Source organism: Pipistrellus kuhlii, unplaced genomic scaffold, assembly GCF_014108245.1.
Source record: "Pipistrellus kuhlii isolate mPipKuh1 unplaced genomic scaffold, mPipKuh1.p scaffold_m20_p_45, whole genome shotgun sequence".
Taxonomy (NCBI): Eukaryota; Metazoa; Chordata; class Mammalia; order Chiroptera; family Vespertilionidae; genus Pipistrellus; species Pipistrellus kuhlii.
Genome location: NW_023425546.1, coordinates 1,696,216 through 1,723,960, shown reverse-complemented (window position 1 = coordinate 1,723,960; position 27,745 = coordinate 1,696,216). Strand labels below are relative to the sequence as shown.

At 57.7% G+C, this 27,745-nt stretch overlaps 1 protein-coding gene across 2 annotated transcripts in view; it reads right to left on the bottom strand.

The window, feature by feature from the left end:
- Nucleotides 1–27,745, bottom strand: part of SORL1 (sortilin related receptor 1) — a 139,204-nt gene that overhangs the window by 2,105 nt on the left and 109,354 nt on the right. Inside the window, exons 32-46 of one of the 2 annotated variants that reach the window (XM_036412607.2) lie at nucleotides 26,699–26,848; nucleotides 22,665–22,796; nucleotides 20,532–20,658; nucleotides 20,248–20,417; nucleotides 19,040–19,152; nucleotides 18,754–18,858; nucleotides 17,967–18,039; nucleotides 14,512–14,594; nucleotides 12,940–13,036; nucleotides 10,905–11,089; nucleotides 7,741–7,860; nucleotides 5,844–6,008; nucleotides 4,472–4,646; nucleotides 3,462–3,568; nucleotides 1,013–1,205 (exon numbers count right to left, since the gene is read on the bottom strand). In XM_036412607.2, the coding sequence (XP_036268500.1) occupies nucleotides 1,013–1,205; nucleotides 3,462–3,568; nucleotides 4,472–4,646; nucleotides 5,844–6,008; nucleotides 7,741–7,860; nucleotides 10,905–11,089; nucleotides 12,940–13,036; nucleotides 14,512–14,594; nucleotides 17,967–18,039; nucleotides 18,754–18,858; nucleotides 19,040–19,152; nucleotides 20,248–20,417; nucleotides 20,532–20,658; nucleotides 22,665–22,796; nucleotides 26,699–26,848 (1,995 nt within the window). Of the gene's footprint in view, nucleotides 1–1,012; nucleotides 1,206–3,461; nucleotides 3,569–4,471; nucleotides 4,647–5,843; nucleotides 6,009–7,740; nucleotides 7,861–10,904; nucleotides 11,096–12,939; nucleotides 13,037–14,511; nucleotides 14,595–17,966; nucleotides 18,040–18,753; nucleotides 18,859–19,039; nucleotides 19,153–20,247; nucleotides 20,418–20,531; nucleotides 20,659–22,664; nucleotides 22,797–26,698; nucleotides 26,849–27,745 lie in introns of both variants that reach the window. The other variant, XM_045572359.1, reaches the window with a different exon arrangement.

Here is a 27,745-nt window from a genome sequence, read left to right as displayed (position 1 = left end):
AGACCGAGGGCACTGCCCCCTCGCAGCACAGCCGCGTCAGCCCATGGAGCGGATGGGGTTTCCTTAAGCCAAGAGGTGAGGTTTCTGTCCACGTCACGGTTAAAGCTCTCTGCAAAGCCGCACAGGTGTGTGCCAGACCTCGTGCCCTCCCATCGCCTTAGACACAAGGCGGTGGCGCGCCGGTGTCACGGGTCTGGGGCGGGATCGCCGCCGCTGTGCCCTGAGGGCGTTCACCACCTGCACCCCTGGCCAGGCCATCGGGGTGCTGACCCTGCTCCCCTAGACTGCCCCCAAAAACGGCAACCGCCAACACAACCGCCAGCACACAGGGCGTCTGAGCTGGCGGGATGGGGGACCGGGAGCCTGCTTGGCTGGGGCTGCCCCTGGAGAAGGGGAGGCGTTGGCCTCAGGCAGAACCGGCAGCTGCCCGGGGACTCCCCACAGGGTCAGAGACAGGCTGGGCAGGGTCTGCAGTCAAATCGAACAATTTAGGATTTGTGCCTTTAATTTCTGTCACTGTTGACTTAGCAAACAACAAAAAAAGGAACGTATATCATAAGTGGCAACCTAACTCCATCACGGCTGGGGCAGTCCAGGGGGCAGCAGGTGGAAGGGGCAGGATAAGGGGGCTCCTGCCTCCCACATGGCCAAGGCCAGAGAGCAGAGGGCAGGGTGCAGACTGAGGGCCAGCGGCAGGGTCCTCACAACGGTGTCCCACGTCTGCTTCCAGGGTGCTGACTGGTCTCCCTTAACCGGGAGGGAATGCCAGGCTCACAGCGCTGTCACCTACCCCCTGCCCCCCAGACAGAGCCTCCTCGTAAAGCACCCTGGGCGGCTGACACGCCGCTCCGCCTGCCTGCTCAGGGCGCGTGGAGGAGTCAGTGCCGGGTAAGCGGGCAGCTCGCTGGTTTTCTTTGGAGCGGAGAGGACTAGTGTTCTAGGAAAGCACCCTCATCGTCAGGCCCCGTGCTGAGTGCGTTCCGGCACCACGGCGGGAAGGAAGCAGACTGACCTGGCCCCACGTCGTCGAAGAGCAGCACGGCCGGCTCCCCACACAGCTGGCTGCCCAGGAGGCAGCTGGCCCGCACGGAGAACGTGTAATTGTGGCCCAGCTTCAGGTGGGAGACTTTGAAGAAGGTGTCGGTCGTGTTCCCGAGGTACGCCGTGGTGTTCAGGGAGTTATCAGACGCGTGGATCTCATAGCCCTGGGGACCGAGACGGGTCAGGAGGCTGCGGAAGACTGCGCCACGCGCTTCCCCTGCCCGCCCGCCCCCGCCCCCGCTCACAGAGCGCCCGGGTTTCCGGGGATCCTGGATCCAGAGAACAGGCACTTCCCATCCCAAGCGTCACCAGTACCCTCAGTGAGGCCTGACCACAGCCACAGCACAAGCACCCCGGCCACACCAAGGCTCTGGCAGAGCCTCCCCTCTCCCTCTCAGGCAATGTTAGTGCCACTGAGAACCTGGACAATTCAGTGCGAGCGGCTGGAAAGGGATCTGCTAATCCTATGTAACAAAAGCCTAATATGCTAAGTGACCAATAGCCCATCAACCAATTAAAGCGTAATATGCTAATGATATGCTAAGGCCACTCAACTGCTTGCTATGACATGCACTAACCACCAGGGGGCAGATGCTCCAACTGGTAGGCTACCTTGCTGCTGGGGTCCAGCTGATGGATGGGGACTGAGCCAGACAGTCCTGACTGAGACGGGATGGACATGCCCTGGAGCCTCCCGCAGCCCCTCCCAGCCGTATCGGGCTGGCCTTGGTATAGAGAGGGCTTCTGCAGGCTGTGCGACGGGTGAAATAAGCAAGCTTTGACTGACATGGGCTGACTTCTGTGCTGGAAACATCCCTACTGGGACAGCCCTGGCCCACATGCCTGGGCCCCAAAACAGACCCACACATGGCCCACTGCATCCTCAGTCTCCTGGTCCGGGACCGGTCTGCTCCGGGACTATATCAGGGGAGGGAGGATGTGCATGGTTCGGGCCAGAGCCATCGGGCTGGGCGGCTGAGCTGCAGCCCCAACCGAGAAGCTGGGCTCCTGCCACCGCCAACCAAGCCCCTAACGCCCATCTCCTGCATGCCCTGGGCTCTCACATTCCAATGTGGATCTGGGTACGGCACGTGCGAAGTCCACAAAGATGTAAAGAAAGAAGTTAATGTCACGGCACCCGCCACCCACACCCCACTGCGCAGGCGTCTCCTCGCTCATACACAGCTGCCCGTGGCCTCGCGCGGGAATGCTTGTGTCCTTAGAGCGGAGGTGGAAACGGTCCCGCCCATACAAGGCCAGCGAAGGCACTTGATCTGGCCCTGCCAAGGCAGAGGGGTGAGCTAACTAAATGTTTGATTTAGTGGCTCAGTGACTGACCATCGACCTGGACATCACAGTTCAATTCCTGGTTCAGGGCACATGCCCAGGTAGGGAGCTCAGTCCCCAATTGATTCTCTCTCTCCCTCTCCTTTCCTCTCTATAAAAATATATTGTAAAAAATACACAGCAGGCTAATTTTTAAGGTGATGATTTTGTGTGGCCTTCGAGTGAGGTCATAACTATCCAAATGGCCCTGGGCAGAGAGAGTTGCCTGCAGGGGAACAGGAAGAACTGCTGGGTCACGGGTGAACACTTAATGCTTCACACCGGTGACCACAGAAGGCTGACCGACTCACCTCCAGGCAAACCTCCTCCCATGGGGAGCTCCTCCCCCGCTCTGCCCGGTCAGCCGGAAGAGCAGCCTTTGTTGCTCAGGTCACTGGTGAGGTTGAACCTTGTTTCATGAATTTAACCTGCTGCCGGGACTTTTACTTCACTTCCGGTACCTTTTAAACATCAGGGTATTTCTGTTGGAACTGCTCTGAGAGCATTCTATGCTCGCAGACTAGCCATTCACAGCATGCCTGTGGAGCGGTGAGACTATCCCAGCTGTGATTTAGCTTTGCTTCTGCCGTTGACGCTGTGCCTGTCCAAAACCTGGGACTCGGCACACTGGCCACCAGGCGCCCATCTGCGACGCTCAGGCTCTGCCAACGATGGTCTGCCCTCCCGGGCACCAACATGGCTCCCTGTCCTGCCTGCTGGAGCAGAGGAACTGGTCTCCGGAGGCTGGCAGACCACGGTCAGGTGCCTCTGCTCCCCTGACTTCACTGGAGGAAGCAGTCGAGACGCTGGGTGGAGAGCAGCTTGGACCAGTGCTGGGACTGAGGGGAGGGCCCACGCAGGGAGCCCAGCAGGGCAGCAGCCCGGGAGGAAGGCCCAGCACAGATGCTCGTCCTCAGAGGGCAGTGTGGGCTCTTCACCAGGCAGCAGCCCACAGAGGCGGTCCCAGCCCCACGTCCACGCCCTGCCTCGCTGCCCCCCTCGGGCCGCTGCCTGCTGGGAACGAGGGGAAGTAGAGGGGAAATGCCCAGCACAGCCTCTCAGCCCACTGTCCGGCACTGAGCAGGGGAACTCACCCTGCTCTCCTGAAAATACTTTTCCTTCAAAGCCAGACTCTTCCAGAACAGAAGGACGTGGTCACGTTCTGTGATGATTTTTAAGGCATCAGGTGCTGACAGCGAAACTGGAAAAACGAGGAAACATGATGCAGTCAGTGGCCACCCGTCTGAGTGGCCGTTTTCTTACGTCCAATGGAGTCTGAAGAATGCTCACCTTGTAGGACTGATTTGTTTGAGGAGGAAATAAAACACACACACTGCTTAGTGCAAAGCCTGGCACATGGCAGACACTCTGGAGCTGGCATCTCTTTCAGCCCAGAAACATGGCCAGTGTCTACCACAGGGGCCCTTCCACCCCCGGAGCCAGAACCAAGCAGGCAGGCTAGGGGGTGGATAGGCCGACCTGCTCTCCTTGGACCTGAGCCAGAGGGGAGCCGAGCCCAGCGAGGTGAGGGCACTCCCTTTGCCTAGACGAGCACGGCCAGGCCCCAGCTCTGGGCCTTCAGAGCCTACGCGGCTGCGGCCAGGGGCCAGCTCTGCCCTGCTTTCTGAACGTGACTGCAACGCTGCCCCACTGGCAGGAAGGCCCCTTCGTTGGCTGCCCAGGCCGGCTTCCTCCATTTCTGCACGTCACACTGCCAGCGTGAGCACAGGGTGGTGCCGGAAACAGAAGCATCAATGATGTGGCTTCATCCAGGCCCCGCGATGCCTGGCTTTAGTGGCGAATGGTCCGTTTTATTTCCTAACTGTCTTGGGCATTTACTCTGTTTCCTTAGAAACTTCAACAGCAGCAGGACAGATTGAGAGAGCGAGAGAGCGAGAGAGCGAGAGAGCGAGAGAGAGAGAGAGAGGGAGGAGGAGGAGAGAGAGAATATGGAATGGACGGCCGCTCCCAGCTCACAATGACCGCTGTCTGCTGCAGCCGGCGCAGCCTCGCACTGCTGGCCACATGGACCCTGTGGGCAGTGTCAGCCCCTTAGACGTGCCAGCAGCACGCGACCCTGGCAGGTGGCCTCTGCCCGGCTCACCTGTGGTGACCTTTATGCTGGCATCTTTGCTCATGTTCCCCAGTTGGACGGCGACGTGGTATTTCCCTCCGGGCTCCAACTTGTTGAGTGTGTACTCCACCGTGCTGTTCCGGGATTTCACCTTGTAGCTCCTGTCGCTCTTTCTTATCAGGTCTTTGACTGCAATTGCATACAACTGGACAAGGGAAGGCAAGCAGAAATGCGGCATTTCCCTCGGGTGACACACGTTTCAGTGACTGTGGCCCTCAGCAACAACACTGTGAGCCCAAAAGTCAGACGCTGCTCTCTGGGAACCTGTTGGTGGCTAGACCCAATCTCATAAGTATTCAATCCCAGGACTGGGCACAGAATTACACTTCAACCCCAAAAGCAATCCTAGCCCTAGCCGGCTAGGCTCAGTGGATAGAGCGTTGGCCTTCAGACTGAAAGGTTCCAGATTCAGTTCAGGTCAAGGGCACAAGTCCGAGTTGTGGGCTTGATCTCCAGAAGGGGGTGTGAAGGAGGCAGCCAATCAGTGATTCTCATCATTGATGTTTCTGTCTCTCTGAAATTAAAAAAAAAATTTTTTTTTCCAAAAAGCAACTTGAGGGAGAGCCGTATGCACGGTGGCAGCGGCACAGAGGTGAGCCCAGGCTGGTGCTGGCCTTCTGCGTCCCCCGCTCCGGCACCACCCTGTGCTCATGGGAGCACGGAGGGAGCGGAGGACAGGAAGCTTTCCTCTCCGGCTGCTTCTCGCACGGCTCGCACGGCCGGGCAGGCACAGCAAAGGGATAGGCAGGGAGCGCAGTGAGCTCACTCCTCAGGGTGAAGTCGATAGACAGAAGATCTCAGCCACCACGCTTTAAATGCCCCTGGACTGGGTGGGGACAGGGCAGAAGCATGGAGAAGGCAGCGGGCAAGAGGAAACAGGGGTTTTTCGAGATTCGATGCCTCCTGTTTTGGTCAGGGAGAGTAGACGTGTATATGGGGCCTGTTAGGAACCAGCGGGCTGTGAAGGCAGACTGTCAGGGCACAGGCTCAACTCTGCAACGCGCAGCACAATAGCAGCCGAGGTCACATGCCGGCGATGGAATACTTTGGTTCTAGTCACTATTTTCAAAAGCAGGCGACAGCCTAGACTGGCCTGCAGACCCGTTTGCCAGCCCACGTTGAAAGGCCAGGGGAGGAGATGGAGAAGGCAGAGAAGGGAGGGTCAGTCAGGATCACAGCTGGCAATGAGGGGCGGTGACAACTAAGCAGAGGCAGTCATACAGCCTCCGTCCTTGGTGAGAAAGAAAGGAGGCCTCTGGTGCCTGCCCAGGACAGTGTCCTCGCCCTCACCTTGCCCCACACCACACTCGGAATAGCCAGGCTCAAGGGGACTCGCACTCACCAAGTCCCGGTCAGGGGCGTCATACGGGGACTCCCACTTCAGCACGGCGGAGGTCTTGTCGGTGCGCACCGTGTGCAGGTGGCGCGGCGGGAGCCTGCTGTCCGGGATCATCCGCACCACCACGGAGTCTGAGGACGGCCCCCGGTAAGGCACCACCACACGGACCTGCAGCCAACACCATGTGCTCTCAGCATGTAGGCTAAGAGCATGTAGGCCATCCATTCATTCCCAACGAAACACTGACACAAGTACACAATCAAAATGCAATTTTACAGAAAAACACACATGTGACCAATTTCCCACGAACCCTGAATGTCTGCTGTATTTCTCAGAAGTACCACTGGTAGCAGCTTGTGTACTTCCTTCCAGAAATGTCCTCTGTATATGTGTACAGGTATATGCTCATATAGAAATACAGATATTGGTGTCTGCATAAGTACATACTTCTATGCATGTGTGTATATGTAACAAACTTTCCTAGAAATATTTTTACACATTATGTTCTTAGCATCTTTCACTTAATCAGGTTCTTTCCTTGATAGACATTTGTTTTAAATATTTTGCTCTCCTAAGCAATAGTATGTTACACATATTGTCCATATATCTTGGCACACATATAAAAGTGTGTTGACTAACAGCATGGCACACATGGAATGGAAGAGCATGTAGGCTAACAGCATGGCACACATGGAAGAGCATGTAGGCTAACAGCATGGCACAGGTAGAAGAGCATGTAGGCTAACAGCATGGCACATGTGGAAGAGCATGTAGGCTAATAGCATGGCACACATGGAAGAGCATGTAGGCTAACAGCATGGCTATGTGGAAGAACATGTAGGCTAACAGCATGGCACAGGTAGAAGAGCATGTAGGCTAACAGCATGGCACACATGGAAGAGCATGTAGGCTAACAGCATGGCTATGTGGAAGAACATGTAGGCTAACAGCATGGCACAGGTAGAAGAGCATGTAGGCTAACAGCATGGCACACATGGAAGAGCATGTAGGCTAAGAGCATGGCACGCGTGGAAGAGCATGTAGGCTAGCAGCATGGCACACATGGAAGAGCATGTAGGCTAAGAGCATGGCACACATGGAATGGAAGAGCATGTAGGCTAAGAGCATGGCACGCGTGGAAGAGCATGTAGGCTAACAGCATGGCACTCGTGGAAGAGCATGTAGGCTAACAGCATGGCACTCGTGGAAGAGCATGTAGGCTAACAGCATGGCTATGTGGAAGAACATGTAGGCTAACAGCATGGCACAGGTAGAAGAGCATGTAGGCTAACAGCATGGCACACATGGAAGAGCATGTAGGCTAAGAGCATGGCACGCGTGGAAGAGCATGTAGGCTAGCAGCATGGCACACATGGAAGAGCATGTAGGCTAAGAGCATGGCACACATGGAATGGAAGAGCATGTAGGCTAACAGCATGGCACGCGTGGAAGAGCATGTAGGCTAACAGCATGGCACTCGTGGAAGAGCATGTAGGCTAGCAGCATGGCACACATGGAAGAGCATGTAGGCTAACAGCATGGCACGCATGGAAGAGCATGTAGGCTAACAGCATGGCACGCGTGGAAGAGCATGTAGGCTAACAGCATGGCACGCGTGGAAGAGCATGTAGGCTAACAGCATGGCACGCGTGGAAGAGCATGTAGGCTGAATTCCTGTAAGTAGAATGTGACAAAGGGTTTCATCAGTTGCTTGGCTGCTTGCCGAGCGCTCAGTCCTCCTGTGGCTCCATCATGAGCTCAACTCATGTGCCCCAGAGGCCAATCCCTGGTCACACCGCACCCTGGCCCTCATCTCAGTGCCCAGGCCTGGCCTGAGCTTGGAGCCTGGGAACTAAACCACCCTCACAGGAACTCCCCTGATGTTCTGGCACGGACTCACCAGAAACAAGTACTGCTCATCCCTCCCGACAATGACGGTCTTGTTGTGAAGCGAAGTCGTCAAGCTCTTCGGGTTCCGATAGAGGTCGAGGAAGGACGTGGCATAGAAGATGCCGTACACCTGACAGATGGAGAAAGGGGAGTCAGCTCCGTGGCCAGGCCCTATTGTGCCATTCCCTGGAAATGCTAACGTGGGCCCTGGGACCAGGTCCGGCCCAGAGAGCAGTCTTCACTTCACGTCCATTTCATGAGCATTTCTGGTGAAGGCGCCTGGGCCGGGCACTGTACTCGCACCTAGAGCGGTGTTTCTCAACCTTTCCAATGCCGCCACCCTTTAATACAGCTCCTCATGTGGTGGTGACCCCAACCATAACATTATTCTCATTGCTACTTCATAACTGTAATTTTGCTACTGTTATGAACAGTAAATATCTGTTTTCCAACGGTCTTAGGCCACCCTGCTAGTGGTTCTCAACCCCTACTGCAGAGGAACTGTATTAAAGGGTCACGGCATTAAAAAGGTTGAGAACCACTGACCTAGAGGTAAACAAGGTGTGGGCTCCATCCTCAGAGGCAGAGAAGGAAAGCAGGTAAGCAGCAAGCTGCCAACAGAGAGTCAGGAGCTCCACAGAGGGGTCTCCAAAGCCACAGCCCTCTGCCAGGTGGAGCAGGAATGTGGTGGCCCAGTGGACACCTAGGGAGGTGGGAGCTTGCAGGCTGAGGGGGAGGTGGGAGCTTGTAGACTGGGGGGTGAGTGGAGGTGGGAGCTTGCAGGCTGAGAAGGAGGTGGGAGCTAGCAGGCTGGGGGGGGAGGTGGGAGCTAGCAGGCTGGGGGAGGTGGGAGCTTGCAGGCTGAGGGGGAGGTGGGAGCTTGCAGGCTGGGGGGGAGGTGGGATCAAACTAGGCTGCTGCTGCGGAAGCCGGGGTGGCTGGACTTGGGATGGAACACGAAGGTTTATGGCCACGTGACATTCCATGTCCATCCTGTGCAGCCGGTCCTCACTGATACACGCAGGAAAGGGACAGAGTTACAGTGGGGAAGGGAGAATGTGAGGGGCAGGAGTGGGAGGTGCCAAGTGCGCTTCTTTGTAAGTAAAACCACAAAGCATGGTCTCTAAGAGCGTTTTCTGCAGCGGGAAGGAGGAAACGGGAAGGTCAGGGCAGCCCAGGGAAGGAGGGATCAGGCCATGCAAGGGTCCCATCCCAGCTTGGCATGTTCCTCTGGCACTGCCTGCAGCTAGGACAGAGAGGGGAGAGCCGGGAGTCCAGAGGGGGACAGACTCGAGGTGAGGAGAGAAAGAATTAGGGGCTCCAAGAGGATGGAAAGCAATTATGAATAGAGGGGGCCAGGAAAATGAGGGGGCTCCAAGCGTGAGATGGGACGAGGAGGCCAGACCAGGCCTAAGCGCAGCGAGGACAAGCCTTTGACCACCCCCCGGGGAGGGTCATCCCGGGAGCACCGTGGGGGGAAAGGGTCCAGGAGCCAAGGGCCAGGTGTGAGGAGGCCGGCTCAGCACAGGGGTGGACACAATGAGGGAGATGCCCCAGTCCTGGGGACAGCAAAGGAGGTGGTTGCCTCCACAGGTACCTGGGCCCTCACCCTCCGAAGCTCCCTCAGCAAGAGAAGGCGAGGAGCCTCCCTGGGCCCAATTCTGGGAACCGGAGAGCCAGGTCCTGTCCCAACGCCCTGCGCGTCAGCCTGCACGGGGCAGCGGGTGACCCGGGCGCCCCTCAGCAGGGTGTAATGGAAAGCAAGGCCCTTTGTAAGCAGAGCCCACCTCGAGGTGAAGGGGGCCTGGGAGGGGCTGGGCATTCCTGTCCCTGCCCCGCCCGCCCGGCACTGGGTTCGGCAGCCACGGGAGAGAAGGGCTGTGAAGCGAGCCGGACCCTGTCTCCCGCTGAGCTCCCACGCGGCCAGTCCTCAGACAGGCCCCAGCCTCCTCCCCCAGCGTGCCTCCTCACGGGGAAAAGGAGCACGTTCCCGAGCTGCTGACAGGAGGCCGTGGGAGGGTGTGTGCGGGTCCGTGGAGCCTGCCACTGGTGGGCACTCGGACACCCGTTTCCTTCCTTCTTCATGGCTGAGCTTCAGTTATCTGCAGACTTCGTTCCATCCCCAGGAATCAGCCCCACACCCCGTGCACACGGACACCCGCGGAAGACAAGCCGCAGGCTGTGCTCTCCGCTGAGGACGCCCTAGTTCTCAATGTCAGACTGAGCTCCTGGTGCTCTCCCACCCGGCAAACCCGGAAACACTGCTCCCTGCAAGGAGCTCAGAGAACCGCTAGAAAGCATCAAACAGCCCGGCCAGCGTGGCTCGGCGGTTGAGCTTCGACCTACTAGTATGAACCGGAAGGTCACAGTAACATTCTGGATCAGGGCACATGCCCCAGGCTTGATCCCCAGTGTGGGGCCTGCAGGAGGCAGCCAACCAATGATTCTCTCTCATCACTGATGTTTCTCTCTCTCTCTCTTCATCTCTGATATCAATAAATACATCTTTAAAGAAGAAGAGAGAAAGTATCAAATGAGATCAGGCAGTTGCTAATGAAGCATCACTCCACATGGAACCAACTGTAAACGTTTCGGGAGCCCCGAGGTAAGAGACCACGGAGCTGAGAGCAGGATTCGGCGCAGAGCAGGAGGGAGGACGCCGGCAGGGCAGGCGAGGGCTCCCAACCTGGGAAGACCCACCTAACACTCCCCTTGGTGGGGAGTAACAACCAGATTCCGAAAGCAGCACAGGCTCAGTCACAGCGGGTCACAGTGCACGTGGAAGACCAAGCACAGAGGCCAGCATTCACGTGCAGTGGCGACATTGGAATGGGGGGGAGGGGCGCCCAGAGAAGGCAGCCTGGTGGGAGTCACCTCTGATGGAAGGGGATGGAGATGTGTCACCAGGCCTACACCTGAGCCCAGGGGAGCCCCACGGACTGGAGCAGCCTCTTCCACGAACGCTCCACACAGCAGGCCCTTCCTCTGGGGGCCAGGCTGAGGGAGGGCGGCGGATGCTGGGTTGGGACACCAGGCACCTCCATAGGTAGCCCAGCTGGGAGGGTAGCTGAGCTTGGGGAGAGAGGATGAAACAGCGACAGAGCACAGACCTAGAGTCAGGGGTACGGACTCTCTGCGGAGCAGAATCAGGGTGCGCACTCCGGGCTCACTCACCACGTCCCAGGGCCCGGTCCAGGCGCACTCCACCGCGGTCTGGTTCAGGGCTCTGGCCTTGAGGCTGGGAGCCGGCGGGCGGACGCCTTTGGTCACGATGTGCGCGAACGCCAGGGGGCTGTCCCCCAGGCCGGTCCTGGCCCAGGCAGAGATCTCGTATGACGTCTGAGCCGTCAGGTTGCCCACTGTGGAGACAGGAGTGGGAGAGCGAGGAGCTGGGTGCGAGTCGAGGACCTGTGTCCCAACGGGTACATCCTTTCTTCAAGTGCGAGCTCTCCGCTTCAGTGAGACCCACAGGTAGGAGGCTTCCGTTACTGCACAGGAGCGTTCAGAGTTGCTCATTCATGACCCTACAGCAGCCTCGCCTTCATCCAGTCATCCCATGGAGTCAGAGGGGCCCACCCCACTGTGTTCATCCCACTGTTTATCAGACAGAAAAACTGCACTGGATCACAGGGCCCCAGGATGGGCATCATGAAATAATGTACCTTCCACATGTGTGTTCCATGAACTTCTACGGAGCCCCTCACAGTTGTTCCAAGGATATTTAATGAGAAGGAACAATTGTATGTTAAGTGAAAAAGGCAAGCCATAAAACTCCACAGATGTGTCCCGATCATAGATCTGCTGTGGTTTAGAGACATCTGAAGTTTGAGGTGGTTTTCCGGGGAAGTTCGAATGGTCACTACACTGTGTCCTCGTCACAGAGAGCACAGCCGGGGGCCGAGCTCCACACGCGCCATGCGTTCCCAGACTCAAGCGGTCAGACTCAGAGCCCAGCTTTGTGTGAGAAACAGAACAGCACTTCTAAAGAGAATGCGTGCAAAGTGCTGGCAGCATCAAGCCAGCCCTCCGCGCCCCAGGCAGCGCCCAGCCTTCCTGCTGACGTGCGACCAAAGCCTACAGATTGGTATTGGTTACCCCCACCCCCCCTGCGTGCCCAGGCAAGCAAGCACCGGCGCACAGTAGGTGCCCAACATCACTTTTATTCTTCTAGCAGGCGTCTTCAAACTACGGCCTGCGGGCCACATGCAGCCCGCAGAGGAGTCTGATCCGGCCCGCCAGGTTTTTTGGGCAGTGAGCGCAGCCGAGGTGTTACAGTAGGAATTAGTAGTTCATATAGTCCGGCCCTCCAGCTCTCTGAGGGACCGTGATCTGGCCCCCACTTTGAAAAGTTTGAGGACCCCTGTTCTACAGCCTCCTGGGCAGCTTCTCCACCCCCCCCCCCCCAACAGCTCTGCAAACAGGTGTGTGTGGGGGGGAAGGACGCCCCAACAACCTCCCCAGGACCCACATGCAGTCTTCATCCTGGAGGTCTTCCCTGACAGAATCCAAATCTTCCCTGGAGCCCTGGCTGGTCTGGCTCAGTGGATAGTGCGTCGGCCTGTGGACTGAGGGGCCCAGGGGTTCGATTCTGGCCAAGGGCATGTGCCTCAGCTGCAGGTTCCTCCCCAGCCCAGGCCCTGGTCAGGGCTTGTGTAGGAGGCAACCCATCCCATCAATGTGTCTCTCTCACATCGATGTTTCTGTCTGTCTTTCCCTCTCTCTAAAAGTCAAGGGGGAAATATCCTTGGGTGGGGATTAAAAAAAGTCTCCTCAAGCCCATTTTCAAATGTGAGCATTTTAACTGAGACTTGGAACTCACACTGTCGGCAGGGGAGTAAGACAATGCCCCTCCTCCTCAGCCGCCCTGTCCGCCATTCCCTCCACCCACAGAACCCGAACGTGACCACGCACCCGCCCTTCGCACCACAGCAGCCGAGAAGAGCAAACGGAAGCAGGAGGAGCCGGGCTGATGTAGGAGCCCTTTCCCTGGGAACCAGACAGCATCCACGCGAGGCTCATCTGGCTTCACTCCGTGTTTTCCCTTTAAGTCTCCCACTTCCCTTAAGAGCCCTCTGGGAGGGGCCTCTGGATCCCTCCCTGGAGTCGGGAGTCACTCCTCCGGCCCACACCCTCCCCTCACATCCCTCAGGGCTCTGCTGCCAGGAAACACGCCGAGCCCCGCCTCCGCTCAGACCGCTCCGGGGGTTACCTCTGTGGGACAGCGTGCTCCCTCGGAAGGTCAGAGTCCTCTTCTCCTGTCTGTGAGCGTCAAAGGCCCAGAAGAGGTTCACCACGTAGCCATCCACCTGCCACGGACAAGAACACATCACCAGTCAGCCACAGATCCCCAACGAGAGAGAAGGCACCCTCCTGCGCCAGCGCAGCTGCCACTCCCCGATGGCGGCTGTTCCCTTGGCCTTGACCGAGCTCCGCTTGTGCTGCAGTGAGCGCAGTGCACCCTTCCACAGCCGGGGAGGCCACATACAGTACACAGCACACACTCAGCAAGGCAGCGGTTCAGGAGAGTGAACGGACAGGAGTCAGTGCATGACGGCAGGAGGGGATCTGAGAAGGTCCTGGGGTTAAAGATACGGGATGCAGATGGTCCTTGCAGTCAAGGCCAAGAGGTTTGCTCAGACTCAGTGCTCCCAGGAGCGCAGGCCCAGGCGCAGGGGAGCCGAACTTCTCCAGGCCTGAGACACACAACAACTGCCAGGCACACACCAAGAACACTTCGAGACCAAAGACGGACAGACACGCTCCACATAACGCCATCTCAGAAGGAGGGCTTAACAGCCAACTGCAGCGCAGGGAATGGCAGAGACTCTGAGGCTACTGTCTGTCTGTCCCCCACCCCTCCCTACTTCTCAGACAGGATGATGTGAGGAGCAACAGGCAAGAAAGAACCCGAGAACCTGGGGCGCAGTGACTATGGGGAGTGGCCTTGCGAGTCCGGTGAGCAGAGGAACAGGAATGATGGGAGAGGGACGGGGGGGATGGGAGAGGGACGGGGGGATGGGAGAGGGACGGGGGAATGGGAGAGGGACGGGGGGATGGGAGAGGGTCAGGGGGTGGGATGATGGGAGAGGGACGGGGGGATGGGAAAGGGACGGGGGGTGGGGTGATGGGAGAGGGACGGGGGGATGGGAGAGGGTCAGGGGGTGGGATGATGGGAGAGGGACGGGGGGGATGGGAGAGGGACTGGGGGTGGGGTAATGGGAGAGGGATGGGAGGGATGGGAGAGGGTTGGGGGGTGGGGTGATGGAAGAGGGAGAGGGGGGATGGGAGAGGGTCGGGGGTTGGGGTGATGGGAGAGGGACGGGGGGATGGGAGAGGGTCGGGTGATGGGGGTGATGAGAGAGGGACTGGGTGATAGGAGAGGGACGGAGGGATGGGAGAGGGTCGGGTGATGGGAGAGAAACGGGTGATGGGGGGATGGGAGATGGACAGGGGTTATGGGAGAGGGACAGGGTAGAGGGTGGATGTGCTTGCAAGCAGCCGACTCTTGTAAGACGCGTCCATGGTGGAGTAGCAGCACTAACACCAGAAAACCCAACAGCGCCGACACCGCGGGCCCGTCCATGTCAGCACCGGCCTTGCAGGCTGGGCTGGGCCGTGAGCCACTGAAGGACAGAACATAAGTGAGGCGCCCCCTTCCGATGCGGCTCAGGCTCAGGCTCTCCATGGGGGAGCTGCCTTGGGCTCAGCGTCACTGGCCCCGGTCCCTGTTCCCTCCCGGCACTGGGCCATCGCCCGCCGGCAGCCGGAGCGCCCGCCTTACCTGGACGTCGCTTGCCATGGCCAGGGTGAAGCTCACAGAACTATCCGTGCAGCTGTCAATGCGGATGTCCGGAGGCGGGACCACTGCAAGAGTGCAAAAGGGATAGCAGTGAGGACAGAGGGAGGACGATGAGTGAGGACGGTGGGTGAGGACGGCCAGTGAGGAGGGCAGTGAGGAGGGTGAGTGAGGAGGGCAGTGAGGACGGTGAGTGAGGACGGCGAGTGAGGAGGGCAGTGAGGAGGGTGAGTGAAGATGGGAATAAGGACGGTGAGTGAGGAGGGTGAGGAGGGCAGTGAGGACGGTGAGTGAGGAGGGCAGTGAGGAGGGTGAGTGAGGACAGGAGTAAGGACGGTGAGTGAGGAGGGCAGTGAGGACGGTGAGTGAGGAGGGCAGTGAGGAGGATGAGTGAGGACGGCGAGTGAGGAGGGCAGTGAGGAGGGTGAGTGAGGAGGGTGAGTGAGGAGGGCAGTGAGGACGGTGAGTGAGGAGGGTGAGTGAGGAGGGCAGTGAGGACAGCGAGTGAGGAGGGCAGTGAGGAGGGCAGTGAGGAGGGTGAGTGAGGAGGGCGTGATGAGGAGTGAGGAGGGCAGTGAGGAGGGTGAGTGAGGACGGTGAGGAGGGCAGTGAGGAGGGTGAGTGAGGACGGTGAGGAGGGTGAGTGAGGAGGGTGAGTGAGGACGGTGAGTGAGGAGGGCAGTGAGGAGGGTGAGTGAGGACAGGAGTAAGGACGGTGAGTGAGGAGGGCAGTGAGGACGGTGAGTGAGGACGGGAGTAAGGACGGTGAGTGAGGAGGGCAGTGAGGACGGTGAGTGAGGACGGGAGTAAGGACGGTGAGTGAGGAGGGTGAGTGAGGAGGGTGAGTGAGGACGGTGAGTGAGGAGGGTGAGTGAGGGGTGAGTGAGGACGGGGTAAGGAGGGAGGAGTGAGGGTGAGTGACGAGGCAGTAAGGACGGTGAGTGAGACGGGAGTAAGGACGGTGAGTGAGGAGGGTGAGTGAGGATGGTGAGGAGGGTGAGTGAGGACGGTGAGTAAGGAGGGTGAGTGACCACGGTGAGGACGGTGAGTGAGGATGGCAGGGAGGAGGGCGAATGAGAACAGTAGAGGGAGGATGGCAGGATGAACGTCTCCACCGAGACGACGCGGCCCTCCGGTGGCGAAGAGAGGCGCCTCCGGGGCTGCTGGTGCCGTGCTGCCTCTCTCAGCCCTGTGCCCCGGGCTGAGGCATCCCGGCCGCCGGGCCACCAATGCTCACTGGCTCTCCTGGCAGCTACTCCGGCGAGAACGTTCCTTCATGTTGATGCCCAACAACCCGTGCCGCCCCAGGCAGAGGCCACGAATAAGGACCCCATGCCTCGTCCCCCTGGGAGGACTGCAGCAGATACATAGCAGCTCTGGCAACGAGAGCCTGGTCCAGTGTCTGGTGAACCTGAATCCAACCTCCTGCTCCGACGTTAATGAGAAGCCGCGCATCGTCCAGAGCCGGAGCCTGAGAGGCGAGCTACACCCGGAGGCCAGGGCACCCCGCAGAGACGCCAGTCTAGCTCTCAGCACCCCCCTCCTCTCCTTTCCTGCGCAGCCCCGTGGGAGCCTGGTGACCAGAGGAGGCGCGCTCCAGCTGAGAGCTGCAGGGAGGGCGGCGGGCAGAGGCTCTCACGCTCCCTGACCAGCTGAGGGCTCCTGCCCGCCTGAAGGGCTCGGGGATGCGTGTGCAGGCAGCGTCTCAGCACCTTCCTCAGGAGTGGACACCACCTGCTGGCAGGGACGGCAGAGCCTGGCATTTCCCAGATCATCAGCCATTGATGACGCTGCGCTCAAGGAAACAGCCACCAGGGGAAGGGACAGCACGGCGGTCAGGCTGTGCCGCGGGGACCTAACCTGCGTGACCGCTGTGCTGCAGGCACGCGGCGCGAGCCACCTCCACGGACACGCTCCTCCGCTACAGCAGGTCAGACCCGTGGGATCAGTGAGAAACAGAGATCGATTCACATCAAACAACAAAGTGGTTCTTAGGCCACAAGTGATGTTGAACACGGCTTCTCTCACTTCCAGTTCACCCACCACGTCCCATCACTAACTTGGTGCTTCTGGTCGATGCCACTAATTTTTAGAGAGAGTGTAAGAAAGAGGGAAAGACAGAGAAATCTCGATGTGAGAGAAACACATCAATGGGTTACCCAGCACACGCCCAGACTGGGGAGGAGCCTGCAACTGAGGTACGTGCTCTGGACCAGGAATCGAACCTAGGACCCTTCAGTCAGCAGGCCGATGCTCTACCCACTGAGCCAAACCGGCCAGGGCCTTCATCTTCTTAACATTAGGATATTTCACAACCAATACTTCTGACTCCTGCCGGTGTGCTGAGGGGCCAGCTGGATGAGGGCGTCCACATCTGCCTCCTGCACGTCCCGAACCAGAGCACGGCCAGGAGCCCAGGTTCCTCAAAGCCGTGCATGAGGATGCTAAGAGGAGCAAAGGCAGATGGACTGTGCCCGGAGTTCAGGGCCTGCACGTGTGCTGACCTCCCGAAGTCCCTGGTTCAGTGCAGCCAGTCCGTCCTAGTCCGACGCTGCTTTGTGCATGGACACGACTCCACAGTGGAAGCCGCCGGCAGTGAATTTAGCACCTCCCTCCAGGGCCCACAGCACCTGCCCGAAGCCTCGCTGGATCTGCGGCCTCCCCGCCTGACCTCCACCGGACAGGCACTCTCCGGACCCGGAGCCGGCGCGCACAGGTTCAGGCGAGGGGAGGATACCCAAGCACGCGAGCCCCGGACTGCACGACCATCCCCTGCCCCGTCTGTGTGCGGAGCCTCTACTTAATCGCTTCCTTTCCCTCTCACCAGCGGTCTCCCGGCCCCTGCGCGGGGCCAGCGGCAGAGCGGAGGAAGCAGAGCAGCTCTGCCCTCACAAGGCACACACGCCAGACGGGTGCCGGCCCCCAGCAGGCGGGCCGCAGGCCGTCACGCTGCCGCAGGTTCACGGCGGCTCAGGCGCGGGCGCGGGGCAGCGGGCAGGCTCCCCTCCGCTGCCACCGACTAGGTGACAAGTGACGTGGCCTCCTTGCTGCCCCTCACCTGTGCTCACAGGTGTGCTGAGGGGCCAGCTGGATGAGGGCAGCGGCGGTCCCTACCAGGTCCTGGCTGGACATGGCCGCCTGCACGTCAGAGGAGCTGTCGGGACACGGCCCGGCGCCAGGCGGACAAGTGGAGGAGAGGTGCCTTCTGTTCGGGGTGCTGGCGTCAACGCAGCGGGCCAGGCCTGGCGGCCTGCAAACCCCTGGATGTTGCGTCCTAGGAAGTCCCCGCACCCAGAGGAGGCATGCATTCTGTCACCCAGGCGCCCCGCCCGTGTCGGAGGACAGGCCGTGTGACCTTTGAATCCCTCCCCAGCCCCCAGGCCCTGAGCTGCCTCTGCAGGCCGCTCTCTGCCCTGGACCTGCGGCCTGGAACCACGCACCTTTCTCCCGTGTGGTGGTGATGGATTTGGAGTCGCTCCAGTTTCCTATACCACGGCTCGTCACCGCAGCCACCTGTTTAGACAGAGTGAACTCAGCAGGAAACACAGGCCGTAGCCACAGCCAGGCTCCCAGGGGGCCGAGGAGAGAGGCCTGGGCAGTGGGTGTCACAGGTACAGACAGGGGCAGGACACTCCGAGGCCCCACACCTGAAGGAAGAGGGGAAGAGGCGGGGGCCAGGGAGCCGGGGGAGCCGGGGGTAGGGGGGTGGGAAGGAGCCTTGAGCACCGAGGTCAGGACGTTACTATGACAATGAAGCCAGTTTTTCCTGAGGAGCAAGGGAGTGAGTGTGTGCCCCCATAAGTGTGCACATATGTGAAAACGGGCGCTGAGCCTTACAGTGTGAGGGAGTCTGTGTGTGTACTCCATGGTCTCAAACATGTTTGCACAAAATCTCTTTTTTCTGCTGGGGATACCGGCAGCATGTTTTGTAAGAACCTCACAGCATCCGTCTGCAGAGCCTCGCACAGCTCTGCAGGCCAGGCTGCAACAGGAGAGGAGAGGGCGTGCAGGAGCATACGAGCTGGAGAGCCAGCCGAGCATCGGGCAGAGCAGCGCTCCCAGGGCCCTCGGCCCTGAGCCGAGTCTGCCTTCAAGTTCTCTGGGCCTGGATGCCGGGAAGAGACGGAAAGAAACAGCAACTCCAGGGGGGGCCGGGAAGGAAGGTCTCAGGAAGGCAACGGGTGCCTCCCCACGGCCCAGCCTGAGCCAGGCAGGAAGGGCGCTCACCCTGACGGTGTACTGAGTGCCGACCAGCACGTTCCTGATCTCTGTGGCGTTGCTGGTGGCCCTCTGGGAGGCCCACGTCCTGGAACCGCTTCGGCTGTACTCCACCTGCCGTGCGAAGACATGTGTAGGCGAAGGGTCGTCACAAGGCGGGCACCTGACCTGATGGGACCAGGAGCATCGGGGAGGTGGGCTGTTCTAAGGGATGACCCTCCTGACGAGGTCACATCACAGGGAATCTGCACACAGAAGACCCTTCTGCTCCGCACCGCGCCCAGGAGGCACTCACAATGTACTCCCGCACGAGGCCCTGGCTGTGGGCGGGAGGGGCCCAGCAGCCCACAATCGCTCCTTCCTCGTCCCGGGGCAGGGACAGCTGGAGGTTCCGAGGGGCGTCGGGCACTAGGAGAGAGGCAGGGGTTAAACACATCTGCACGCTGGCCCCTGGGGGAGTCCCTGAGGGGGGATGAGGAAGGGTCAGGACCGGCCTGTGACCTCTCCACAGGACAGGAAACCTTGCATGGCTGGTGGCGGGCCTCGGCTTGGTCGTGGCTCACTAGGCTTCTGCCCACCAGGTCTCCCCACCTCCCAGGGCCTCCCCATGATGAACTCCTTGGGAAAAGACCTCAGCAAGGCTTCCAAAGCCCCCGCTTTTGGCTTGCATTGAACCAATCAGCCTTAGCTGGGAACCTCAGGGCACTCCACCCAGGAACCCCAATCCAGGCCCTGCTGTTCGGCCTGCACTGTCAGGACCTCCCGAGTGGCCGAGGCACACGGGGCCTCCTGAGGGTCTGAGTAGCACCTTCTCCACTTGGCTTCCCCGGGGACCCGCTCAGCTGCTCAGCGCCAGGCCCACTGAGCATGTTAATGTTAAGTGTTAACACAAGGTCCTCGTGGCAGCTGCGAACATAGAGCTCACGAGCTGTGGAAGCGGGAGCCTTGGAGACATGCGTGTTGGGCAGGGTCTTTACCACCGGGCCACACATCTCTGACATGCCTCGCATTTTAAGGACGATGAGCTCTTAAGTGCCAAGCACTGGGAAACCCCTGAAGACAGTAGGCAGACACAGAAACTCAGTAAGAAATGCACAACAGGGCAGTGGTGGGCAGAATCTGAACGCACCTTCGTAAGCTAATTATGTGACATAATAAGGATAAATGTCCTCCCTGGCCGGTTTGACTCAGTGGATAGAGCATTGGTCTGTGGATTCAAAGGTGCTGGGTTTGATTCCAGTTAAGGACACATGCCCAGGTTGCGGGCTTGATCCCCAGCAGGGGGCATGTAGGAGGCAGCCGATCAATGATTCTCTCTCTCTCTCTCTCCCTTCCTCTCTGAAATCAGTAAGATGCATTTAAGAAAAATAAGTGTCCAGCAATGTAGCCAGGACCGCATTTTTGCCTGAGGCATGTGGCCCCGTGCCCGTCGAGGACCCCAGGAAACTGAGACGCCACGCCAGGCCTCACAGACACCACACAAACCGACACGGCGGCACTTACGCCCCTCGGGGGTCCGCAGCGTCAGGATGTCGTTGGTGCTGTGCACCTTGCTCAGGCACTGCACCTGCACCTTCACCTGGTATGTGGTATCCGGCTTCAGGACGCGGAGCCTCGTGTTGGTTTTGTTGCTGTGTGTCTCCAGGGTCTTCCAAAGGCTCTCCCCCACCACCCTGGCCAGCAGAAAGAGGGGGGTCACACGGAGGGGGGCACACAGAACCCTTCCCTGCACAACACAGCGCTGCTTTCCACGCAGGAGACAGGGCCCCGCGGCGGGGAGGACCCACCTGTAGTAGACATTGTACACACAGGAAGCAGAGGGCATCTTCTTGGGCCGCGTCCAGGTCAACGTTACGTCCCCGGAGAAGTCAGCTGTCCACTGCAGGTTCTGCACCTTGTAAACAGTCAGTTCATCTGGAGATAAGGGACACAGGGAAGAGATCTCACACATTCTTGGACATCAGAAGAGTCCAGAGCACATGTGTCAAACACAAGGCCCGCGGGCCAAATCCATCCCGCCAGGCCTTGCAATGTGGCCCGCACCGCGCTGTCATCACTGCACTCCACTGCATTTCCATCACAATGACAGTTTATGACTGTTCAGTAAACCATTCGGCCCGCGATTTAGGCTGGATTTTAGATTTTGGCCCCTTCTCTGATTGAGTTCGACACCCCTAGTCCAGAGGCTCCTGATATGGACAGACCTCCATGACCTAGATGGCCAGGCCATGCTGTCACCTTAAAGATGCCTGAGAAAACAGAGGAGTCCTTCCTATGCAACCCCCCCCCCCCCCAGGCTTCCTAGCTGTCCCCTCCGTGTCTACACTCATTTAAAGCCACTTCTCAATGGAGGGAGCTAGGGTACAGGCTGTGTCGCAGCAGGGCTGCTGGTGCTGCAGACGAAACGTGTTCCCTCAGAATTCACGTGCTGGACACTAACCCCAGGATGGTTCAGCGGGTCAGGCCTTGGGAGGTGGTTAGGTCATGAGGGTGGAGCTGCATGAATGAGCCGAGTATCCACAGGAGACCTAGAGAGCTCCCTCGTCACCTCACCAAGGACAGAGTGGGAACCAGGAGATGGACAGGAACCTGTTAGCGACTGTGTCTTGGACTCTCAATATCCAGACTGAAAACTAAATGCCTGCTATTTCTAAGCCACCCAGTCTGCATGCTCTGTGTGGTATTGAAGGGCCTGAGGAAACTACTCAATTTATTCCAGACAGAAGTGCCAAGCCCTGTGGAAGCAACAGTGCAAAAGCCTGGGGTGGGGAGCTAGGAAAATAGGTTCAAGACTAGCCTTTCCCACAGGCATGGGGAGCCTTTCCACAGGCATGGGGAGCCTTTCCCACAGGATGGGGAGCCTTTCCACAGGCATGGGGAGCCTTTCTATAACATGGGGAGCCTTTCCACAGGCATGGGGAGCCTTTCCCACAGGATGGGGAGCCTTCCAACAGGCATGGGGAGCCTTTCCCACAGGCATGGGGAGCCTTCCCACAGGCATGGGGAGCCTTCCCACAGGATGGGGAGCCTTTCCCACAGGATGGGGAGCCTTCCCACAGGCATGGGGAGCCTTCCCACAGGATGGGGAGCCTTCCCACAGGCATGGGGAGCCTTCCCACAGGCATGGGGAGCCTTCCCACAGGATGGGGAGCCTTCCCACAGGCATGGGGAGCCTTCCCACAGGATGGGGAGCCTTTCCCACAGGATGGGGAGCCTTTCCCACAGGATGGGGAGCCTTCCCACAGGCAAGGGGAGCCTTCCCACAGGCATGGGGAGCCTTCCCACAGGATGGGGAGCCTTCCCACAGGCATGGGGAGCCTTCCCACAGGCATGGGGAGCCTTCCCACAGGATGGGGAGCCTTTCCCACAGGATGGGGAGCCTTCCCACAGGCATGGGGAGCCTTTCCCACAGGATGGGGAGCCTATCCCACAGGATGGGGAGCCTTTCCACAGGATGGGGAGCCTTTCCACAGGCATGGGGAGCCTTTCTATAACATGGGGAGCCTTTCCACAGGCATGGGGAGCCTTTCCCACAGGATGGGGAGCCTTTCCCACAGGATGGGGAGCCTTCCCACAGGCATGGGGAGCCTTTCCCACAGGATGGGGAGCCTTCCCACAGGCATGAGGAGCCTTCCCACAGGCATGGGAAGCCTTTCCACAGGCATGGGGATCCTTTCCCACAGGCATGGGGATCTGGGAGCCACGCATGGGGCTGGTTCAGATTGTGGACAAACTCAGAGGGTTCTCTCTAGCTGCCCCAAGGGACGAGGTTGGGCCAGGTCCTCTGCGGGCCGCATGTGGCCCGCGGGCCGTAGTTTGAAGACGCCTGGGCAAGGGGATAAGGCTGGACCCTGGGGAGAAAGGTTGGGTGGGGAGGGGAGAAGAGAGAGCAAAGGGGGAGCCCAGGCTGGGGCACTCACCATTGCAGGCCTGCTCGTCGCTCTCATCCGCACAGTCCAGGAAGCCGTCGCAGCGCTCCAAGGGTTGCAGGCAGGCCTCGCCATCCGTGCATGGGAACTCACCACTTGCACAGGCCAGGGCACCGCGTGTGGCTGCAACACAGGGGACCATGCTGTGTGAATGTCTGTCAGGTGTAGGAACAGGGTTGGCACTCTGAAAGAACACGCCCCGAGGATGAGCAATGACAGCAGATACCATGGGGCCTGCTTCTGATGGGAACTGACATCTGCTCAGTGACACACGAAGCCCTGAGGGCACACTAGGCCTCGGTCCCGGCTCTGCACGATCTGCAGCAAACCACTGGACAGCACCGAGCTCAGTTCCTGTTTGTCTATAAAACTGGGTGACAACTCCATCAGTCCTGTCTCCCAGGATCTAGGGGCAGCAGGAGGTCAAGATGCTTAACCATCTGTATGCCATAAGCATCTATAGACGCAAGAGGAGGACCTTTTTAAATTAAATTCAAAATACCATGGCAGTTAACTGGTTAAGGGCTCTCTCCCTAAGCCTCACAAACCTGCAGTCAGTTAGCCTGTTTCTCAGGTGAGGGAGCCTCCTCATTGGCCTCTTTCCAGTTGCAGCCCCAAATCAGGGTTACTTCCTGAGAGACGCCAGTGCCCGGCGCAGCCCTGGCTGGCAGGATGCCGACAGTAATCGCTGTTTCTATACCAGTCGGAATGACACATCCTCATTTTGTGGTATTTTAACTGTATGGGTTTCAAAGTATTTACCAGAAAATGAAAAAGCGCTCACAAAGAGCACAAAGTGACATGACTATTAGCCACAATCAGCTTCTCTCAGTTCTAAAGGAGAGGTAAACTGCATCAGGCTCTAAAAAGCACCAGTGACCACCTAAGAGCAGATGATTCTAGAAACGGCTACGGAAAAGATGTAAACCTCCTGCCCAGGTGAGTCAGGGCTGACCCAGGTGCAGCGGTGCAGCCTACATTCTAGACTCCCAGGGCCTGCCCAGCTGGACGGGAGGCGTCAGAACCCAGCCACCAGAAGGCCCTGCAATCCTCCTGCTCCTCCAGCCAGAGAGGTCCCACTGCTGTGTGTGAGGTCACTCTACATGGCAAGTGAGATTGAGTTAATGACCCTGACGTAAGAAGTGCATCCGGGATCATGGGGGAGGGGGGTGGCAACCGGAATGTGAGGGCCCTGAGAGACCCTCCAGACTGCAGTCGGAGAGGTGGGTGAGGTCAGAAGCAGCACCTGAGCCGAACCCGCTGGTCAGACACGGAGGAACAGCAAGGAACCAACCTCTCCTGTCGCCGGAGAACCACCTGCCCATGTGCTGGCTTTGTCAGGAAAACCTACCTTGGACTTCTGACCCACACAACTACAGGAAGTAACTGCTTTCTGAGATGTGAGGCTTGTGGTGACTATTTCACACACTCTGTCCCTCGCATGTGGCGAGGCTACTGGGTTCCCGCGTTCACATTCCCATTTCTCTATCCGGACTCAAGACCAACCCCTCCAAGCTCCTTCTCCCCTCCCCGCCCCCTCCCATGCAAAATGCACTCAGTACTCCAGCGATGGCTCTCCCCATACCACCAGAAAGTACCAGAGATCAGTAAGCAGGTAGAATCAGAGCAGAGAATTGAGAAGACAGATTCTTAACAGATCCTTCTAGGGCTTCTAAAAATCACCAAGTCCTCGGAGCTGCCTACCCCCACCCCCAGGCAGACACAGGGAGCTGAGCATGTGCAGTGTTCACCAGCTCCACAGCAACTGGTCAGAATTAGCCGGGGGGGGGGGGGGGGAGGGAGGGCACGACACACGGGACTTATGTTCTAGAAGGACAGGTGACACTGTTTGTACTGGAAGCACTGCATCTGGGTAGGACTGGGTAAAGCTCACATGAGAGTCGGGGGATGGATGAACACCATGGAATGTAACTAGAGAGGAAACGGTACAGGAGCTGGGGGAGAAATAAAACGCTACAGCAATTGTCTTCCGTTGATGAGGTTCATGCGAAAGAACTAAGACATCTACGCATGTCTCTAGGAAGGAAGACCAGGCTTCAGTTAATTAGATTTAAAAAGACTCTCATTCTCAGTGAGAGAAGGGAAATATCAAAACCACTTGGGAGGCTTATTACAAACTATAATCCCCATCTCCAGGAAAATCCCCTTCCGACATGGGTGTCACATGCTGAGATGGAATTGGTTCTCCTTGGGGAGGTAGGGAAGAAACTGTTACAGATAAAACTGTACTAGAGTACTTAGAAAAGGCTTGAGAACCACTGCTGTAACAGTCTCAGAAGCCCTAGATGGAATTCATTCATCCTTCTATCCATCCACCTACCACTAACCCAGCCACCCCACCACCCATCCAACCATCCAGCCACCCATTATCCACTACCCACTCATCCATACACCTATTCGTCTACCCACCACTAATCCAGCCACCCACTCAACCATCCAGCCATCCATTATCCACTACCCACCCATCCACCCATCATTAGCCCAGCCACTCACCCATCTATCCATCCATCTACCCACCACTAACCCACCCATCCATCCACCCATCCATCTACCCACCACTAACCCAACCACCCATCCATCCATCCATCCACTCACCCATTATCCATCTATCCACCCATAACCCATCTATCCATCCATCCATCCAACGAACATTCATGGACATCTCCCAATGAATCAGGTACTGTTTAAGATGAAGAGGTTATGTGTAAAACAGACCCAGACCTATCCTCAAAGAGCTTATCTTCTATTGAGAGAGACAGCACAAAAGCAAACAAATACTTTACTCCTGATAGTAGTAGAAATAAGAGCTACAAAGAAACACAGAGAGAGTAACAGTACGAACGTGGTGGGGGCGGGGGAGTGTCATTTTTACAGGACAGGCAGGGGAGAACTCTGCTCAGGAGAGGACTGGTTGGAAAAGCCCAAGGTCCCATCGCAGAGTGATTCCACGTGGTAAGCATGTCAGCACACAATGCACAGCTGAGCAGTGACGCTGGAAGATGGCCCAGTTCATGAAGCATGCCTCCATATTTTGAAAGTGGGAAAACATAGGTATTTAGGTTGGAAAGAAGTCGTCCTTATCTCAGAAAGGCTGACCTGGAGATTAAACATGTACTTGCTGGGCACGCAAAACAGGGTGCAGGGTGCTCAGGGCTGCACCTCTGACAGGAGGCAGGCCATACTCGTCTCATTTCCGCTTCTCACAGGCTCTCAGATTAGCGAGTCCCACAAGCTCGCCAGAGAGCACATCTGGATTTTAAGATCCTTAACTAAGCAACATCCTTAAGACTAGGCAGGTTTAAAACTGGCTAAACTTATTTAAAGAGTGAATACCAATCAAGAGTTCATCTCACCCAGGAGGAAGGTCCTATCCCAACTCCTTGTTGTTAACTATTTTTCATCTTATTGGGATTAATTCCTCGGCTCGGACATTCCTGCTATTTTGACAAGTTACCTTAAATCTGACCTGTTACCTTAATGTCCCAATGATATACACTTTGTTTGTTCTTCTAATGAAGTGTAAAATTTTATCCTAGTCCTTATCTAATTTCTTGGTGTTATTCTGGAGTACTCACCGGATAAGGAATTTCAACAAGACATGATAAAAAGATAACAACTTTGGCTCTGGCTGGTTTGGCTCAGTGGATAGAGCATCAGCCTGTGGATTGAGGGGTCCCAGGTTTGAGTCCCATGCAGGCTCAATCCCCAGTAGGAGGTGTGAAAGAGGCAGCCAATCAATAATTCTCTCTCAACGTTGATGTTTCTATCTCTCCTTTTCCCTTCCTCTCTGAAATCAATTAAAATAATAATACTAAACAGATAACTTTGTACCCCAAACTAAATAAATACTCCAGTCTGTTACTGATGGTATAACCCCTCTAAAGCTTAGTTTTCCTATCCTAGAGTAGAGATGATACTAACGTGATAAGGTCAGATAAAGGACACAGGTAATGGGAGGTCATGCTTCCAGAACCCCGTCCTGGGCTGAGCCCCTCCCAACTCACGGCAGCCGGCCTCGTCCTGGCCTCCGGGACAATCGCGACGGCCATCACAGCGCTTCCAGTTGGGGATGCACTTCCGTGGCTGGTGGCACTCGAACTCAAACCGGTCACATTGCCCAACCTTGGTGGGCACGGAGGCAGCAGTAACATTGGCTAGAAAAAGAGATTTTTACAATTTACCTTTTAGAATGGAGGGAGCCTGCCAGCAATAGCAACCAATCCCAGGTACTGGGAGCTTACGGTGTTTTAGGAATTACTCCGAGGACCAGAGACCATTGCGAGTTCTGGGAAAGACATTGACTAGACACAGGCATCTAATTTTGCTCTCACGAGAGAGCAGCACGATTTGAGAGCTGGGAAGCAGCCAGCCAGTGATGGGCGACTAGAGAGACCAAGAAGGCTGCAACTCTCCTGAGCTCCAGGGAGAAAGCTGAGAACCAGCTAGATTGACCTCACAGGGTCCTCAAAAAGCTTGGAATTGGCATCTCATCCTGGGATAGAGAAAGCGGGAACTCCAACACAAAGGAGGAAAAGTGAGTCCTCAGGGTGACGGAGAAGTAACAGCACAGAGAAGGTACACATGTGTCCCGGGCAGAGGGCAACCAGAATGAATTCAAACAGCAAAACTCAACAGAGAAAAACACTGAGGCTTTTCTCACTGTGTCCGTGGCTCCTGCACCATCACATTCACCTGACGAAGCTACTGGAGGGTGTGCTTCAGCAAAACAAGGGAGGAAACCAAGAAAAAGCAGGACACATGATCCAAAAAACAGAGCATCTAAATCAGGGAAAAGTCAAAGCATTCCTAGGAGGGCAATGAAGTCCCAGGGCTGGGCAGGCTGCCCAAAAGAGAGGCCCAAGTGGGGGAGGGGGAGGCCCAGCTGGGAGGAGAGGAAGCCCAACTGGGAGGAGGGGGAGGCCCAGATAGGGGAGAGAAATGCCCAGCTGGGGGAGGGGGAGGCCCAGGTGGAAGGAGACTAAGGTGGATGGAAGAAGAGGCCCAGCTGGGGGAAGGGGAGGCTCAGGTAGGGGAGAGAGAGGCCCAGCTGG